This window comes from Balearica regulorum, chromosome 1, assembly GCF_011004875.1.
Source record: "Balearica regulorum gibbericeps isolate bBalReg1 chromosome 1, bBalReg1.pri, whole genome shotgun sequence".
Lineage (NCBI taxonomy): Eukaryota > Metazoa > Chordata > Aves > Gruiformes > Gruidae > Balearica > Balearica regulorum.
Window position 1 is genome coordinate 102,915,566 of NC_046184.1, and position 17,434 is coordinate 102,932,999.

Here is a 17,434-nt window from a genome sequence, read left to right on the forward strand (position 1 = left end):
GACAAGAACAAATCTGCTGAATCTAACAGGGCGGTACATTTGTCGAATGCTTGCTGAGTTTATGTCATAGGAAAGCTCTTGCCATCAGAGATGCGCAACAGCACTGGGATGTCCTCTGCACGCAGGTAGCAAACTCAGTTAGTGTCTCTCTCTGCATCTGGGACTTGTTTCTTTTTCATAAAGATGGACCCCCTCAGAATTTCCTCTTCCCTGCGACATTTGTCTCTGTCCCTTTGAGACCGGTGGCCTTCTTGCCCTTTAGAACACCAACTCAAGCATGACAAGTGGTATAGAAAGCCTTGCATGAATTCTCTAGCTCCTTCAAGAGGGCTAAGCCACCATTTAAGTCCCACAGGCTTAAATGCTTTTCCAGCACTTGACCTCTTCATAAGGATGAATTTCTCCTACAGTGAGGACAGCATCCAGAAGTTGTTACTTTGTCAGTCAGAAGAAACTATAAAGCAATACACAGTAAATAATATATATAAACATAAAAGAAAATAATAGACTGTGTAATTCTCTGTAAAATACCAGTGTCTTACAGATTATTTTCTTGGATAACTGTTTAAAACCTCAGAATTATTTAGAGAAGTATATGATTATAACAATTCTACTAGAAACAGCAAAATCTGCTCAGTGTACAGTCTGTGTGTACAGCCACTGGTCTAAATCAACTCCACTGCCAAACTGCCAAGCACCAGGAAACATATTAAATGAATAGACAATTCAGAAATGTCCAACAGATAACTAAAATTGAAATTTTATTTTTTTCAATAATATTCATCAGACATTTTTCTGACAAGACTTTTCTGAAAGATGAAGTGCAAATGGGAACCCTGTAAGAATGTTTAGAAGAATTGTACATGACATTTTTTAAGCGCCACTAAGTACACATTGAATACTTTGTAAGTATATAGGCATAGCAACATGCAAGTGTCATGTACCTAATATTACAATATGCATTTTGTCTGCTTAAAGTTATTAATGAGGAAATTAAATGAAGTAAATGTGTCTCATCATCAGTGCAATATGTTTAATTCCCATCGATTTTGTTTACAGGTTGGTGGTTGTATTTCTGAACCATTCGAATACATCCTTCCCAAGGCCTTAAATTGCCAGCGTAGGGCAGAGTACACTGGAGTTCCTAGGAGAGTACACTTACACTGACTATGAATAGATTAAGTTGTTATAGTCCTTGCACAAATTATGCCTTATTATTTATTCTAGGAAACTTCCTGCTGAACTGAAGGGGTTTTGTAGTTATAAAATATCTAGGCTAAAAGTAAAGGATGCACAAGGAATGCTTTATAATTCTGTTGGAAAAGAGCTAAATAGCAACCCAAACATGTGCATTAAGGACTTGAGCCTTGTTCTTCTGAAATCAATAGGCGTATTGTACCCAACTTTTATGGAAACAGGACATATATGAATCCTGTAATCCATGAGTTCACTCTCTTGGCTCACTGTTTAGGCAGAAGCAGATGATTGTAGGTCATATTTGCATATCTCTATGGAAGCTATATAGGGGTACAAGCAAATCTGCTTTCACTGAAAAAGGACAACATGTGCAACTGCATATTTACTAACATTAATCAATATGCATAGAAAGGAGAGAAAGAGGAAGCGATAAAGAATTCAGTCCAGCAATTAGAGATTTTCCTCCTCTTCATAATCAACATAAACAGTTGATGATCATCATTATTATTTTCTTTATAAGTTATTACTTTAAAAACCCTTCTTTTGAACCTATTATGAAAATCCTTCAATGATTGCATTGTAGAATAAGACTAAGAAAATGAGTATGTTTAGAAGAAAATAGCATCAGTGATTTTCAGCACTATGCATAAGGGCAGGGTAAGGCTGTCCGTAGTTTGTGCCGAAATGTGAGATCAGAGCTCACACATGAAACACTGCTGGCTTGACCCTGAACACAGGGAAAGTGCTAAAGTGCTGACCCCAACAGGCTTGGCTTTGCACCTGAAATCGCAAAAAAAAAAAAAAAAAAAAAAAAGAATAAAAATCCTTGAACTTTTCTTTAATACTAACACAGACTGCTCCTTTTAGAGGAAGGACGGTTTTTTTTCCTACCTCCTTTCCAATTGGACTGCTGCTTTTAGCCCAGCAGAGAATAAATTACTTAAGACACAGAACATGGAGGGCAGATCGATAGTAAACACTGAAGCCACAGAGAATGTTTGTTGGTTTTTTTTTTTGCCATCTACTGAGATGCTCTGGAAGCCCCTATTACTGTAGAGTCATCATACTGGCTTCACACCGTCTTCCATCTGGTGGTGAGTACACTAAACACTGCTGAAGAAAACGAACATGGCTTGGCAACAAGATGATTCCTAGATGCTGGAAGAATTCCCTTAAGGGCTGCTGGAAGCAAACAAAGCTTGGAGCATCCCGAGAATGTGGAGTGATACGGAAGTGTGCTGTTAAACCATGTTTGTACCCTTATTTCCTCCTGAGTTAAAACAAGTGCGGAGTGCTGGGTTAGATTCATTGATAGCAAGAAGGAACTGTGCTAGCTTCTGTTAACGCCAAGTAGACAACTCCTGTTTGCTTTAGAGGTACTAGGTCCGCTCTGAAAAGCCATGTAGGAAGTCCCACTCTCGATCAGAGTTTCTACTCTGCTCTGTTGACATCAAAGGCTGCTCTATCCATTTAATTTTCCTTTATTGTTTGCAATAGTCCTTCCCTGTCCCCATGCTTTGAATGCTTTTAATGTAAACATGCCCTGGCAATGTTTAAGAGACATGTCAGAATATCTCATCAGTATTGGTATTGCATATTTAATTCAAAAGCTTACATGTGCTTTTAAAAGTTCCTCTTCAAACCTGCATGCCTTACTGGAAAGAACTGTGTTGCAGTTGGATTGCACATCATTATCTAGTGCTGACTCAATACTGATGTGTTATAGCAGTTCATTTTTAAACTGTTTGGATTGAATCCCCAGCGAGCGTAAATTGGCCCACGTTTAAGGCAACAGAGTGAAGCTGATCTACACCAGCTGAGGCTGTGTCCTTATGCCCTGTTAAAAGTTTAAACTATCCCAAAATTAGTAAAGAACAGGGCAAGAATTATGAAGCCAGACAATATTTTTTTCCTATTTTTAACAGAAAAAAGATTAAATACAGTGATCTTATTTCAAGACTACACCAAAGATTCAGTAGTATTTTAAAATGTATACAAATATCTCATAGCTAGTATTTAGACTGAGAGGTAGATGTCATATTCTAGGAATAGTATCGTGCGGAATGACGCTAATGGCAGTTGCTAAATACATCTATTTGCCAGTTACACAGGACACAAAGGAGGGTTATAGCAATGGCAACCACAAGAAGGCTTACAGTACTCTCTTCTTCTTTTGCTATTCTATGTTATCTGTCTTTCGGTGCATTCCTTCTGGAAGGGTATGATAGCAAAGTGGCAAGAAGTAAAAAGATCAGTAATACAAAAACTTCACGTTTACAAAACGGTAGCTTTATCATTAAAGGCATCCTCTGTACTTTGATGGAAGCATTTTGTACTTACAATTTAAGATTACCTGGGGTTACTGAGCAAGTAGTGGAAATTCCAGGTGAGGTGATTCAGCAAAATAGGGGTCAGAAGAATGCAGCTCGCTCTCTTTCTCTGTTGTTCATGCTAAAAATACCAGGGCATATGGCAGCATATTTCAGCATCTTAACATACTAGGCTCCCTTGAGGACAGAAAAAAAGAGGAAACTTGCGCTGTTGAGCCAGAAATAGATTACAGAACAGTGTTGCCAGACATACAGAATGCTGGCAGCAAAGCCATTAGCGGAGTCAGTGTCTTACTTTGCCTAAAGGTGTTTCAGTGATATTTAATGAGCCTCGAAGAAATGGAAAGCAAAGCTCGTGAGAATGAGGGGTGGTGTAAGCATTTTTACAAATTAGTTGTCATTGCAAGTAGAGGAATTACACATATTGCATTAGGCTATGCACTGCTTGTATATGTACCTTCCAGTTTTTCCTTGTGACTGTTAGGGGTCGTCCCCCTGCTTGAATTAATCAAAATGCATATTATAATTACACGGTTTTCCAATATCCATACACAGCAAGTACAAGATACTTACATGTAAGTACACTGTATTTACCTATATTTTTGCATAGTTTTTAGTGTGTACTTTGTGCCACTTAATAAAAAGCATTACTCGTTATGTTTGTTGTTGTTTGTTTTTCTCTCTTAGACAGCTTTTCAATTAAAGTTGAAGTAGCTGGATTTTTGGTATGTTCATCACAGATTACCAGTTCCTAGGAGTGTAGAGATTAGACACTTGGAGGAGTCTGGATAAGCGGTGGGGTAAGCTGCAGTGTGAACATGAAGTTTTAAATCACCTCCTTAATTAAGAAATGCAATATCAGATTTATGGTGCTAATTTAATAAACTTACCTTTAATTTGAATGGAATTGTAAAGGTAAGAACTCCATTTTCCTTTTGGTAACACTTTACAATAAGTGGCACTAAATTACACTATTAACTGCTATGTTACAGGGAATTACATGTAACTACACTGTAACTGTTGAAATAGCTACTGTACATGTGCGTACATGGTAACTTCAGTGCTGTTACAATCATGAATTACATAATTACAGATGATTCTGTCCTTTCTTTTCATTGAAATAGTTATATATATATATATAATACTGTAATGAAAATACACAAGATGTTAACTTTCATGTCTGTCTTAGAAAAGTTGGTTTTCTTCACGTATTCCTTTATAGAGGGAGTCTCAGTGTAAGACGAACCATCCTTAAGTAACGTGGAAACTTTTTAAAGTATTCTAGCTTAAATTCTGAGCCTCAAGTTAAACATCAGGTTCCTTAAACTATTTCTTGGTTTGTTAGATGACACTAAAAGAGTGGGAGGATGCACCCCTTGTCTTCTGATGCACCGCTTTCTTGTTCAAATCATAAGAATGTTCTTGAAGCATTAAAAAAAAAAACCAAAAAAAACCCTACATCAAAAAGTTTAGAAATAATCAGCCATCGACACTGTAAACAGTACACTGGCAGAAACCAGCTACCTGGTCTTGAGAAAACTACTCTGCACGTGCGTGTGGGAGAGATGTCACACAAGGGTGTAGCAAGGGTGGCTCCCATTCAGAGCCTCAGGTACCTCACGCCATCATCAAAGTGGTATTTCAGAATGGGATCTCGGACAAAGGGAGCGGGCAGCTGGCTTTTCGCCTACTGAATGTCATTAGGGTTGAGCCGTAGTTCTGCTTACAAAAAAAGAGGGATGCCTCTTTACACCGCGTGCAGTAATTTAAACCGGTGAAGACCAGGCAGGCCTGCAAAGTGCTACCCAGGTAGAATGCTTGGTGTGGGTTTTTTCACACCTGCTCTGCAGAGACGCAAGGGACATCGCCAGGTGCAAGATAATGGAAGATCCGCCGTGTTAAAAACCAGCACATGTGAGAAGTTTTAATTGAAAAACCAACGAAATAACCTATTTTAACAGTACAATTTATATCTCTTTTTGTGAAGTTTAAATGCTGTTTCTATGCCACTGGAAAAAATGGTTTGAAATGGTTACCCCAAGGGCAATGCTGCTTTTGAAGGTCCTACCTGACCTTGGTTGGGCAATGGTTCAAGTAACAACCCTACTACTCAAGCAAGCTGGAGTTAGGAAGGATGAAAAAAGTCGTAAACACCACGCTGGTGGGCAATTCCACGTGAACAAAGAAGGCCCTCATCCAGGGAAGCACTTATTTTTAAGCATATGAATAGTGCCTTACAGTCCAATGGAACTTCTCCCATGCCTGCAGCTGAGCACGTGCTTAAACGCTTAGTTGAACTGGGCCCCAGGTCCTGAAATAAAACCTTGTCGTACGTGACACTGTATTGTAGCTAATGTAACTTACTGTTGTGACAAGAACCCATATTTTTGGTATTAAACTGAATGACTTCCTTCGCCAGCCTTTTACATGTGTATGTTTCGAAAGACATGAATATCTTGTAAACCTATACTAGTTTTCAATGTGTCTAGTAGCACCTACCTGGTTCTCTCAAACTACCATATTATATTAACATATTATTGCATTTTTCCACAGATGGGTATGGAGTGAACGGTAAAAACAAGCATGCAATCACATCAATGCAGACTTATTTCTTTAAAATGTCATACTGTATATGATTTATTATGTTAACACTCAACCACATCATATTATTTATGTCTGTATATTTTGAAAAAAGTGCTGCTTTGATTGACGTCACCCTTTTTTCTTAGAAATTAACAAGATAAATGTTTCAACAAAAACAATTAAAATACTCTAATATTGTCCTTAAAAGTTTTATACTCTTCTGATAAATAATCTGACACAGCACCTTTATCTTCCGTTTTACCATACTACATGATGTCGTATTCCAAACTCTCCCTTCCCCACACAAAAATAAAATCCCAGGAGAAAGTCCTTTACAGCAGACCATCATGCTTTTAGGCTTCATAAGTACAGCAACCAGAGAGAAATACTCTTTCGTCAAAGGTGCAAAACTTAGGAGCGAGACAAGCTCCAGCTCGACTAACTTGTGTCCTCCAGTGTAGAATCATTTCCCAGAGCTGTTATGGCAACCTTTTTATTTCATTGGAAGAGGAAATAAGCCGATGGGCTTACAGTGTTTTGTTGTCATATTTAAGAGCATGTGATTTTTCAGCTGTCAATTACACAAAAAATTTCAGAAATAATCCAAACAGAGACTTTCACTGTGGAGCTAAAAGCATGGCAGGAATTCTCTATCATTCACGGTGACATAAGTTTGTACCTCACAAAATGCATAGACAGGAATTTAATATAAAGAATTAGTCCATTTACTGTATACACAAAACATATATCTTTTGTTTTAACACTTCTATTTTTTTCTTTTTTTTTTCTTTTTTCTTTTTTTTTTTGGCAAACCAACATAGAGAAGCAGCTCTGGAACTGCCAAATTAAAAACTGAGAATTTTAGCAACTCAATAGTATTTTTTAAGGATAGTAATCAAATGTGGTTGTAATTTAAAACCTGAGGCTGTGCACTGGTTGTTAGCTTAAAACTACCTTTCCATATAACATTGTGCTTCCATTGTATAACAAAGAAAAAATCAACAAGAACTAGAAAAGTTTGCTGCTGAACAGTGCTAGGACATACAGACAGAAAATACTAATACATGTTATCTACTCAGAATATTGATTTTGAGTCATATCTAAAGGGATATAATGGACATTAGAAAATGCTTACTGGTGACTGACTTAGCTACTGCCAAAAAAGTTAAATATGTATCAAATAATGTTTAATTGAATTTCTTATATGCACTATATACAGATACTAAAATGCCTTGCAGTTGTGCCCCATGAACACTTCAAATTTCAGTAGGCAGGTGAGTTCATGTGAAGCAAATAAATTATAAAAACAGAAATTACTCCGAAAGATCTCTAATCTTTGTGATCCCACAAAGCAGTAAAAGGGCAGGACAAATTTGTCTCAAATGAAGCACTATTATCTAACTTTGCAGAATTTGTATAGCTAGCTATTCAGCATGTCTTTACCACTGAAACATGGCACTGTTGTCAAGGTACCATTTAAAACATAGTGAAACAAAGCAAAACGAAACAAAAAATTTGGCGGAGTCATAGGGTTTTTCCCACCAAATTCAAGCATACAAGAAACCACACTAAAAAGATTTCGGTTGGTGTTTCCTAGGGCATATGTTCCAAAAACAAGTTGCTTTTTGAATTATAGATAGACATGTATAAAACATTCTTTGTAAACCTCTAATCTTAGACTTAACATTTTAAGTAAGTAAATTAGGTCCTTACCTAATAGTATTTGTTATGAATATTGTTCTATGACATACTAGTAGGGACATGACAAAAGAAAACTGAAAAAGAAGAAAGCTGCGTAACATTTAAAAATGTAGAAAACTTGGATTAAGATGATGATTAACATTGTTAAGGCTGTATATTCAAGCACTGTATGTTAAGAGAGCAGTGGATATGAATTTTAGGCAATAAGAAATGTCCTGCTTTACGCATGATACTGTAATTATAGAATGATGATGTCAACAGCTGATTGTTGGCATAAACTGGCTACTTATAGCAGGTATGCGAGTTAATAAAGATAGCAGAAGATGGCAGAAATGAATTCTGAGAAATGATAGCCAGTTTTCTCCAGCAGTCAGCCTGATAAGTAAAACTCCAAGATTCTAGCTCTGCATCTAAATGAAATACTCTTTTTTCTCCTCTGCATTGACTTGGCTGCCTTCTGCATTGATAATGGCTGTGTCGGCATCAGGCGCATCTTCAGCTCCTTTTGCTTCATTTGTTAAATATGTTCCTATAGGAATCAGTAAAACAGAAAACAAAAAACAACAAAAAAAAGAAATATTAGGGGTTTTTAGCTTTACATTGCATTATAGGAAGTACATTTCTAACAATGCTCCAATTGCTTCATGAATGGACAAATATTTTTACACAATTTTAGTACACATCATATAGGTATGCTCAACTTTCTAAGTTGTCTAAGAAGTATTTATAGTATTAATACTGATAATGCACACACACAAATTCAAGAATATCCACAATAAATTAAGGAAAACTTTTAACAAAAATCTACTTTATCTAACTGCACTAACATGCAATGTATTTTGCAATTATAAAATAAGTGGTAAAATCTTGGTTATTTCATGGAACACCTACCCCCCCAAAACACCAAATGAACTTTGAAGACTTAGATGTTCATAAATGCTATTTTAAAAAAAAAAGGCCATTGATTATTTTTGTATTTCTAATTTTTCATGATCGTATCTATACTTTAATTTTACAGAATTGTATCATAGTAATTTCCAAGAATTACAAAATTGAGATAGTTTTATTAACTGAACCACTCACATTATACTATCACAGACATTTTTATGCTCAGGATATGAATGAAGAGAATTGTGTATAATAGTCAATTTTTCCTTTGCGAAAAGCATTATGTATGTTGGCATAAGATGGATATGTGCTCATTCAGGAACGTAAAAGAAAAGAGACACAATTTCACTGGCTCATTAAAAACAATCTTGGTTTTCCTCTGCACAATCCAATCAAATTAAAAAGACGTTTTCATCATCTTATGTCTGCTAGACATATTATTATCCTATCTAAAATAAGATTTAATGAGTTAATACCAACACTAATCCTCTCTTCACTTTGTTTTTTTGGTAGGTGTAGGGAATCAACCGAGTTTTAACAACTGGTCTACAAGCCATTCAGAGGTTAAATCTCAAGAAATGATTTTGAATTAAAAAGGTCAAAACAGGATTGTAGAGAAGCATAGTCAGAAGTCAGTGTCACTCCATCCCTGTTATCTCTAATGACCAGGGGAAACTGGAAACGAAGGGAGTAGAATTCTTAAGGTGAACTCTCTGAAGGAAGTAAAGCTTGGCCCGGGAATGAAACCCTTATTCCAGTGGGATCATTGCTAAAAGAGTCACTGATCTGAAAACTCACCACTGGCTCCTAATATTATCTTGCAAATACATACCTAAAGTATTAGTGCAATTTATTAAAATGAAAACTCTTGTTCACTCGATGTATATACACATTCTGCTGAGTGGATATACTAGAGAAAACTATGAGTGCACGTAATCAAGTGCCTAGAGCTAAGGGCTCAAACCAAAGGGCAATCTTATCTCTCAGTCCCTCTACATCACTGACTTATGACCTTGGGCATGAAACTAGATGCCCTTTGCCAGTCCACTAGAAAACTGGGTAAAATTCAGGGGCTTCACTGACGACTGGACTGTGAACTGAGCTTTCTTGTCCAAATCATTTAGCAGATGGGGGAAGGCAAAAGGGAACAGCACTGCCAGGTGAAATTGTGCCTTGCTTCCAAAAGTGACTGAACTTCCACTAATCTGTCTTACCTTTATGTCTTGCCAGGTATCGACCAAGGAGAATTATAGAACATAGCGTTACAAAGACAACTACAGCCACTATTCCTCCTATAAGAGCGTGGTCAGGTCCGGTCTGTCCAGCCAAAGCATTTGGATCTAGAGGGAGAAGCAAAAAGCAAAAGTGGTGCTACACAGACAAAAACTGTCAGGAAAATTCACAATACCAAGTTTTATACTGATCATCCTGAAAATAGGGCATTTCCCTCTTTAATATTCAGGATGGTTATTCCCACTTTTACTACCAGTATCTTATCAACAACATAGTGCTGCTTGTATTCCCAGATTGTTAAAGCCCTGAGGACATCACAGTTATGAAAAATATTACCTTATTCTTCTTTGGCAGAGGTTATTAAATGAGAAAGGTTTCTGGTTTTGTCCTCGCCATTTTACAACTGAAAACCTGGCCATAGCTATTTATAGAAGGAAAAACAAGGAACCGAGAATTGGGGATCAGATAGCATCAGCAGAATAGTGTCTGCATAATACATAATTTATAGAACTGATTCTCAGTGGGGATCCCTTATATATTCTCTTCCTCTCATTCCTATCCGATTGCACCAGAAATAAAAAGGCAGATAAAGTGCAGTCGTGCCAAGTTCCTCTGCACATGGCTGAGTCTGCATGAATTTGGTCAGATAAAGGTATCAGGCAACCTGAAAGATCATCATTCAGTCTCAAGCGTCAGTTTGTGAATTAACTATGAATACTCAATTAACGCCCAATACGAGCAAGCTGTACTAGAAATAACAATGTATTAGCAGGTTCATTTTACTAACTCTGTGCAGAGCGCTAGGAATACTGCCAGATTCGAGCTCTCTGTGGTGGTCATTTGCCTGTTCTGTTGCCTGGTGCTTCACAAAAGTTGCAAAGAGGCAATCATGGGAAATGGCACTACTTAGGGTTGAGTAATCCTTTGGAGCTTTTGAACAATGAACCAGCAACCTGTGACTGTTGACTCACCTGAAATATGCAAAAGAGGGTAAAAAATCAATCTAAGGATCATGGTAAGATTTCTATTTTAACGAAAATGCCTCTGCTACGAAGTAATAGTAATTCTCTGAAGATGCTATTAGCAGGTACTGTATGTTGCAATCAGTCTACTCTCAGTGCTTCAAGGGCATTTCCCTTGTAGGAGCTGTTCATATTCTACAAATAGTTTGGAAACAACTTCTTTGCTTTGCAAAAGAGAAAGGCAGGAAAAATATTTACACAGAAGAGAGGGCGAGTCTGTAAAGATAATAGAAGGGCCTCTGATAATGCCGAGGTGTAATTCCATGATACCATAATTACATTCTGCTGACCAGGATCATTGTATAACAGTAAGATCTACAGATATATCTACACACAGAGAAGTGTACATAAACGTAACGTTATATAGATGAAATAAAAGAATCATGTTTTCCCCTCCTTTTGTAAACTGTCAGGCATACTGAAACTACACGTTTAGGTTTGCTGGAGCACAGAGCACTATGGCCACTGTTACAGATGCAGTTCTGCTCTTAGCAGTCACTGAACCCATCAGGCATGGCATTGTCACTTATTGCTGGCTTTCTGAGCTCCCACATCTTTCTCTTCTGGCTGCTGTGAGGACTTTGGGGAAGCTGGCCACAGCACTTCTATGGACATGATGACAAATAGTAGGTATTGGCCTCAAAAAAGCTGGAATTACCTTCTAAAGTCAGCTGTGCCTGCTCCCTCCGTCTCCATGAACCTCCTGGCATGGTGCTACTGCTGGCGGCACTGTGCTGAGTACACAGAACCAGTCCAAGGGGACATCGGCTCTCCTTTGGTGATTAAATATGACCCCGAGTTCTGCGCGCCAGCAGCCTCACAGGAAAAAGCAAGACGGCTGAAGTCTTGCCTCCCCAAAGCAAGAGCTGGGAGCACGCAGCCATCCTTTCCCAGGCCTTGCAGACGCTCTGTTTTCCGAGGGCAGTAAGGAGGAGGTGACTGCTCGCTTGAGAAAATGGAAGGTGACAGCTTGCTGCAGGATTGTCAGCCTGCTTGAGCCATCTAGCAAATTCCTCCTTCCGTCGTGCCTGTAGCAATGTTGCCGTAAACCTCCTCCCTGCAGCAAAAAGGTAGCACCCGTTTGGGCACTGAGGAGCGGCAATGTCCCCAGGCGCTGCCTGTGACCTGCAGGAGATGCTCTTCCCCAACACTTGGCCAGGAGCAAGTGAACATGTTTTCCAACTAGAAGCTAACTCCTGCTAGTACACCAGCAGCAAAATTAAAGAATGAAAGGAGATATTTTAAGGGATAATATGCTTCCTGATGCAGAGTATAATCCAGAGAAGGGTTAGTACAGCACTTTATCTAGAGGCATTTTTTGAAAAGCTGATTGCAGTGTACAGCTTTAGCTCAATACCCAGATTTACAACACATCTCTTCTGTGAGCTTTAATAAACGTTATAGACAAAAATCCTCACAATACACTGAGATGAATATGCCTCTGTGTTTTCATCCTCAGGTGATATCCTATATAGAGCTACTCACTCCTACTCTGACATACCTGATGTGACTACATAAAGTGACCTAATGCCAGCATAAATATAAGGTTCCCACCTATTACTGTGGATTAATGCGATTCTACTGCTGCTATAGGTTGAAAGTGTTAGCTTTAAAATTAATGTAGGTATTCATTGGAAGGCAAAGGTAATATTGTATTTCTGCTATAATCTCTTAACCTTGGTATCAAAGCCAGATTATATTGATAAGTAGTGCTAGACAGCAATAGTCATTTTTCAGTCCCTGAAAAAACTTGTACCTGACCTATTATCATTATGTAAGCACTGAACAACAAATTTCTTAAAAAGAAAAAAGGAAAGGAAGGAGAAGAAGGAAGAGATGGAAGGGAAGGAAATAAAGAAAGATCCTCAAAAGTGGCTAACATTTTCTTGGGAAACAAGCATTCACTCATCTCAAAACAAAAATCTGTACAACATAAACAATATTCTGAACAGGAAGTACACCTCGTAGAAATATTCTCATAGAAAAATAATGTTAGCATTAAATATAAATATGGTCTACATTATGCATACAGAGTAATGCACTATACTTTTGCCTTTCATAAAATGACCTAAGCCCCATGAGTAAATTACAGATCTGGGGCTACCTATCATCATATAAATAATTACTATGTCAAAATGTGCCTGAACAGTATCTGAAAGATAGAAATACAGGGGTTTGGAAACTATGTCATTTTGTATTTTAGATATTTATACAGTGAACACATATTATCCAAGCATCCTGGGCATTTTTATTAGCAACTGACATTAAAGTTCCTGAAAGTGCTGAGTTTGCATTTGTGCGCTGACCACTCAACAGTTTGCTTTCCAAAAAATAGAGCACTATTCAGATTATTTTTAGATTCCCATTATAAGCTTCATGGGCTTTACCAGGTAAATCCTATCCTGCCACACACATAACTCCAGCAAATGAAATCTTAAGTATGCAACCATGCAATAAATACTTTTAATCCAGCTGTTTCCATTTAAAAAATATTAAATTACTCTATTCTTGTTTCAAATATAGACTGTTTTCACTGCATGAACACAGGCAGCTACAGTAGTCATGGCCTGAAACAGTAAATTAAAATTTTGTAATCAGACTAGATCTTCTTCAAAGATCAGCTCTTTTTCTGTTTATTTCATCCTTTGATGAGACTAAGGAAATCTTATAGCAAGATAATGACACAAAACCTCATAATTCTCTTTTGTTTGTTTTTGTCCTAAATTTAGGAAGCCTCTTCAAAATACTGATTGCTGATGCTATGAAGTTGCACCCATTTTTGACTTCTGGGATTTGAACTGTTTCTTCACAAATCTACTGAAATAAGCTACTTAAAATGACTAAGAGGAAAAAAAAAAGTGTAATTCATTAAGAAATGAAACACATCAGATAAATTTTAGTCCTATTAAACAAGTAGATCTGTGCTTTTTGTGACCTGCTGACAAAGTTTCAGTGTAGAATATTTTTATATAAATTCACACATTAGTTAGTTAAGCAGGGAAATTTTGGAAGAGTTTTTCATGCTTTTGCATAAGGTGTATGTTAATTATTCATCTAGTTTCATTTTCTCCCTGCATAAGTTTCCTTCTTATTTATGCATAGTTGACTTGACTGAGCAGGCTGTAGGAAAGGGTCAGATAACCCTTTCCTGAGCAAAAGCAGCACAAGCACATTCGTGAATGCTGAAATGGCATATTTTGGAGAATACATGCTCAAGTAGGTGCCTTTATTGCAGAACCTTATTAATGTGTATTTTTGGCTCTGGTGCTGAAGTTTTAAAAAATCACTCTGAGCATGGGATGTACCCAGGTTTAAGGAATTCAAAAATAATTTGTTTTGACCATTTCTACTAAAAGAAAAATTAGAAATAAAGGTCCGAATTTGCTGTGGAGCTTAAACAGCATTCACAAAATGAAGACATATTAAGCAGCTGTATTATTCATAAATTACCATTCCTTAAGGCTGGGAAAACAACAGGGATTTCCCATTTCTCAGAGAAGTACTGAAACCACCAGCCTACAGTCACTTGTACTGATTTCATGAATAATCAACTGCTGACGCAAAGTAGAACCGCGCCAGCAAGGGATCCTGGGGCATGGCTCCATGTTACAATTTATGTGGCAGACAAATCTCTTTAGATGACTCCTGCTTCTTTCCCCATATGCAGGGACTTGTTATCACCCCCAGTACAACTTGCCAATTCTTCATATTTCTGCAAAAGCAAAAAAGAGCCTGGCTCAAAACCAAATCAGTAAAGCAATGTGCATTTTAGGGTCAGGAAACCCAAAACGCACAAAAATTAAATAAATTGCTCTGTCATATTTGAAGGGCTGTTGAATTGTTGCAGGTGAGGGCAGGGTGAAATGCGCCAGCGAACATTTCTGGAGAAAAACTAGCAAAGAACGACAAATCATGAGACATCTAAACCTGCACTACTTTTAAGTGCCTTAGCCAGCAAAGAGCAAACTGCAAAAACTATGGGAAGCAACTAATTTTGGGTTTTGTCAAGTCCACCAGTCAATGTAAGTTAAATTAGCAATATTACCCACTGAAATTTCTTTGTATTTCATCTTAATTTCCGAAGAAGAGATAGCTTGTGTGATCATGCTCTTTGACTCTGTCCAAATTACTTAAGAACCACAGATCCATTACAATGAGTTTTAAGAGACAGTAAAGATCTCAAGATTATTGTTTTCCTATAACTAACCTGAGAGGACGGGTTGCTGCAGGAGCTCAGATCTTATTAGATATCAGAGAACCTATAGGAAGGATGCCTTTAGCAAAACCCTAACAGAGACAAAAGCTTTGGTCAAATTTTGTGCCCAAGAATCAATTTTTTCATTAGAGGTGTCTCTCTATTGCGAGTACTTTGGTGTCCATGGCACAGATCCTGTTAGAAGCTTTTCACATGGTTAGGTGGCATTTACTACATCTGAGCCCTTCCTACCTCACCTTTGTCCTCTTCCCCCCCATACCCACTCTTCCTGCTTCTCTTCCTGCTTCTCTTCCTTCTTGTCTCATAACGGGTCAGTTCACGCTGCAGTATTTGTATAATTCAGTTAAAAAGGCAGTCAACCTGTGAGGCGCAATCTCATTAAAAACCAGAGAAGATTCTTTTCTGCAGCTTATGGAACAAACTTGGCTTTTATAGTGTATTTAGGCTAATATCATTCGCCAGATTTAAACCATAGGGTGCATACAATTTTTAACTGTCCCACAAATGTAAGCTTTGAAAAAAATTAAAACTAAAAGAAATAATAATCACCAAACAACAAAAAACCTCACTGATTTGTCTAACATCAGTAGGAAAAAAGACTGAAATAGGAATTTACTCACAATATGGATAGGAGGTAGGACTGAAGTGATAGCTGACAAGGTATTAGCTTTAGGAAAAGTGGCAGTAGTGCTGTCTGTGATAAATGCTGGCAAGTAGAATTTACCCATTTTAGCATCTTAATTTGGGCACCCCAGAGTTCAATTTCCCTTGCCTGGCCTGGAGTGCTGAAACAGGTACTTTTAATCTCATTTTGTAATATACTGCTAACCACTAAAATACATGTACGTGAAACTTGTGAAAGTATTGTTAAGGGGGAAAAGAAAGTTTCTGCACCTTCATTTAAATTGCAAAGAAGAGCTGCCCAAAGGGGCTGGTTGTGAAATTCGTTGAAAATGTGTTTTGTTATTAACCAATTCTGAACTTAAAATATGTGACAAGCTTCTTTTTCCTTCAGTGCCTGAAGCAAAGAAGAACAAAGCAGTGTACTAATATACAGCATATATAAACTGCTATTTTACTAGTAGAACATCATCAACCACAGAGAAGACAGCAGGAAAAAAAAGTTTACTTGTAAAGCTTCAAAGGAATTTATAGCCTTTTCTTCCGGTGTTACTGCAGCAGCACATTTGGCCCATTTTGCCTCTAAGTGGTTTTTTTTCACAGTACTGAATTATATATATATTCCTATTAAGAAAAGCCCACACTCCAGAAGGATAAAAGTCCCACACAAATGTTTCACCACTTGAACCTACAGCTTCTTTTGAAGAGTTCATGTTGTTCTCGTCAATCTAAGACTTCTTTCAGTGGAGAGAAAAACCCAAATGTCTTCTGATGTGCATTTGTAAGTAGGTGGCCCTTGTCAAAGGTAAATAAAAGCATTAACCATACCTATTCATTTTGTAAATGTATTTTTTCCAAGGCTAATAAGAGAGCTGTATACCTACAATGTTAAGATGAAAAGTTGAACAATATTTTTCAGGGTCCTTAGAGCCTCGTTCCAGATTTTGTGCCTTGTGTCATTGACACAGTTTCTTTTAAAGGTTTTTTCCTCCCCCCCCCCCCCCCCCCAACGCTGCTTTAAAAGCTCTGGTTTTCTGAAGGGAACAGTTCCTCTAATTAGAGCACATAAAAGGCTTTTCTTATTGACAACATTATATTTCTGTTCATCAATAAACCCATTAATTGCTTCAGACTTTGTCTTAGGGAAAAAGAACTAAAATCTGCAAATTTTTGTATTCATCCTACTTTCTGTAGAGGATAATTAAGTCAATTCAGGGTTTGAAGAACTACTTGCAGCCTGTCCAGCTATAACTTCTGGCTACTGAAACAGGGGGCTGTAGGGAAAGAGAGAAGCAGCACAGATGACTGTAGAATTTCCCTGTTAAGTTTCTCTCGCTGAATGAGTCAACTGTGGGCTGCAGCAACAGACAGGTGATGCCTTAACTCTGCTTCCAGCATTTTAATTTTCATCTTCTTGTGAAGTTCCAGAATGCTCAGTGCCTTCATTGCAGAAAACAAAAGAAAGCAGATTGAAGTTTGAAAACTTCAGCCTATCAGATACTTAAAAAAACCTAAACCATCCCTATGTAGAAAATCAAGATGCATGACTTCCTACTTGGTGAGAAAAAAACGCATTTTGTAAGTGTCATCTTTCTTCTGATGACTTTCCATCAATAAATATAGAAGGATCCCTGCTCTTGGTT

The 17,434-nt window shown here is 37.6% G+C and overlaps 1 protein-coding gene across 5 annotated transcripts in view; it reads right to left on the bottom strand.

Annotated features, from left to right (window-relative positions):
- Positions 1 to 735: 735 nt before the first annotated feature.
- The window catches only part of CADM2 (cell adhesion molecule 2), a 688,977-nt gene continuing 672,278 nt past the window's right edge, over positions 736 to 17,434 (bottom strand). For all 5 annotated transcript variants that reach the window (XM_075769404.1, XM_075769413.1, XM_075769394.1 and 2 more), the window contains 2 exons: positions 9,914 to 10,039; positions 736 to 8,340 (listed from right to left, as the gene is read on the bottom strand). In XM_075769404.1, the coding sequence (XP_075625519.1) occupies positions 8,222 to 8,340; positions 9,914 to 10,039 (245 nt within the window). In that variant the 3' untranslated portion in view covers positions 736 to 8,221. The remainder of the gene's footprint in view (positions 8,341 to 9,913; positions 10,040 to 17,434) is intronic.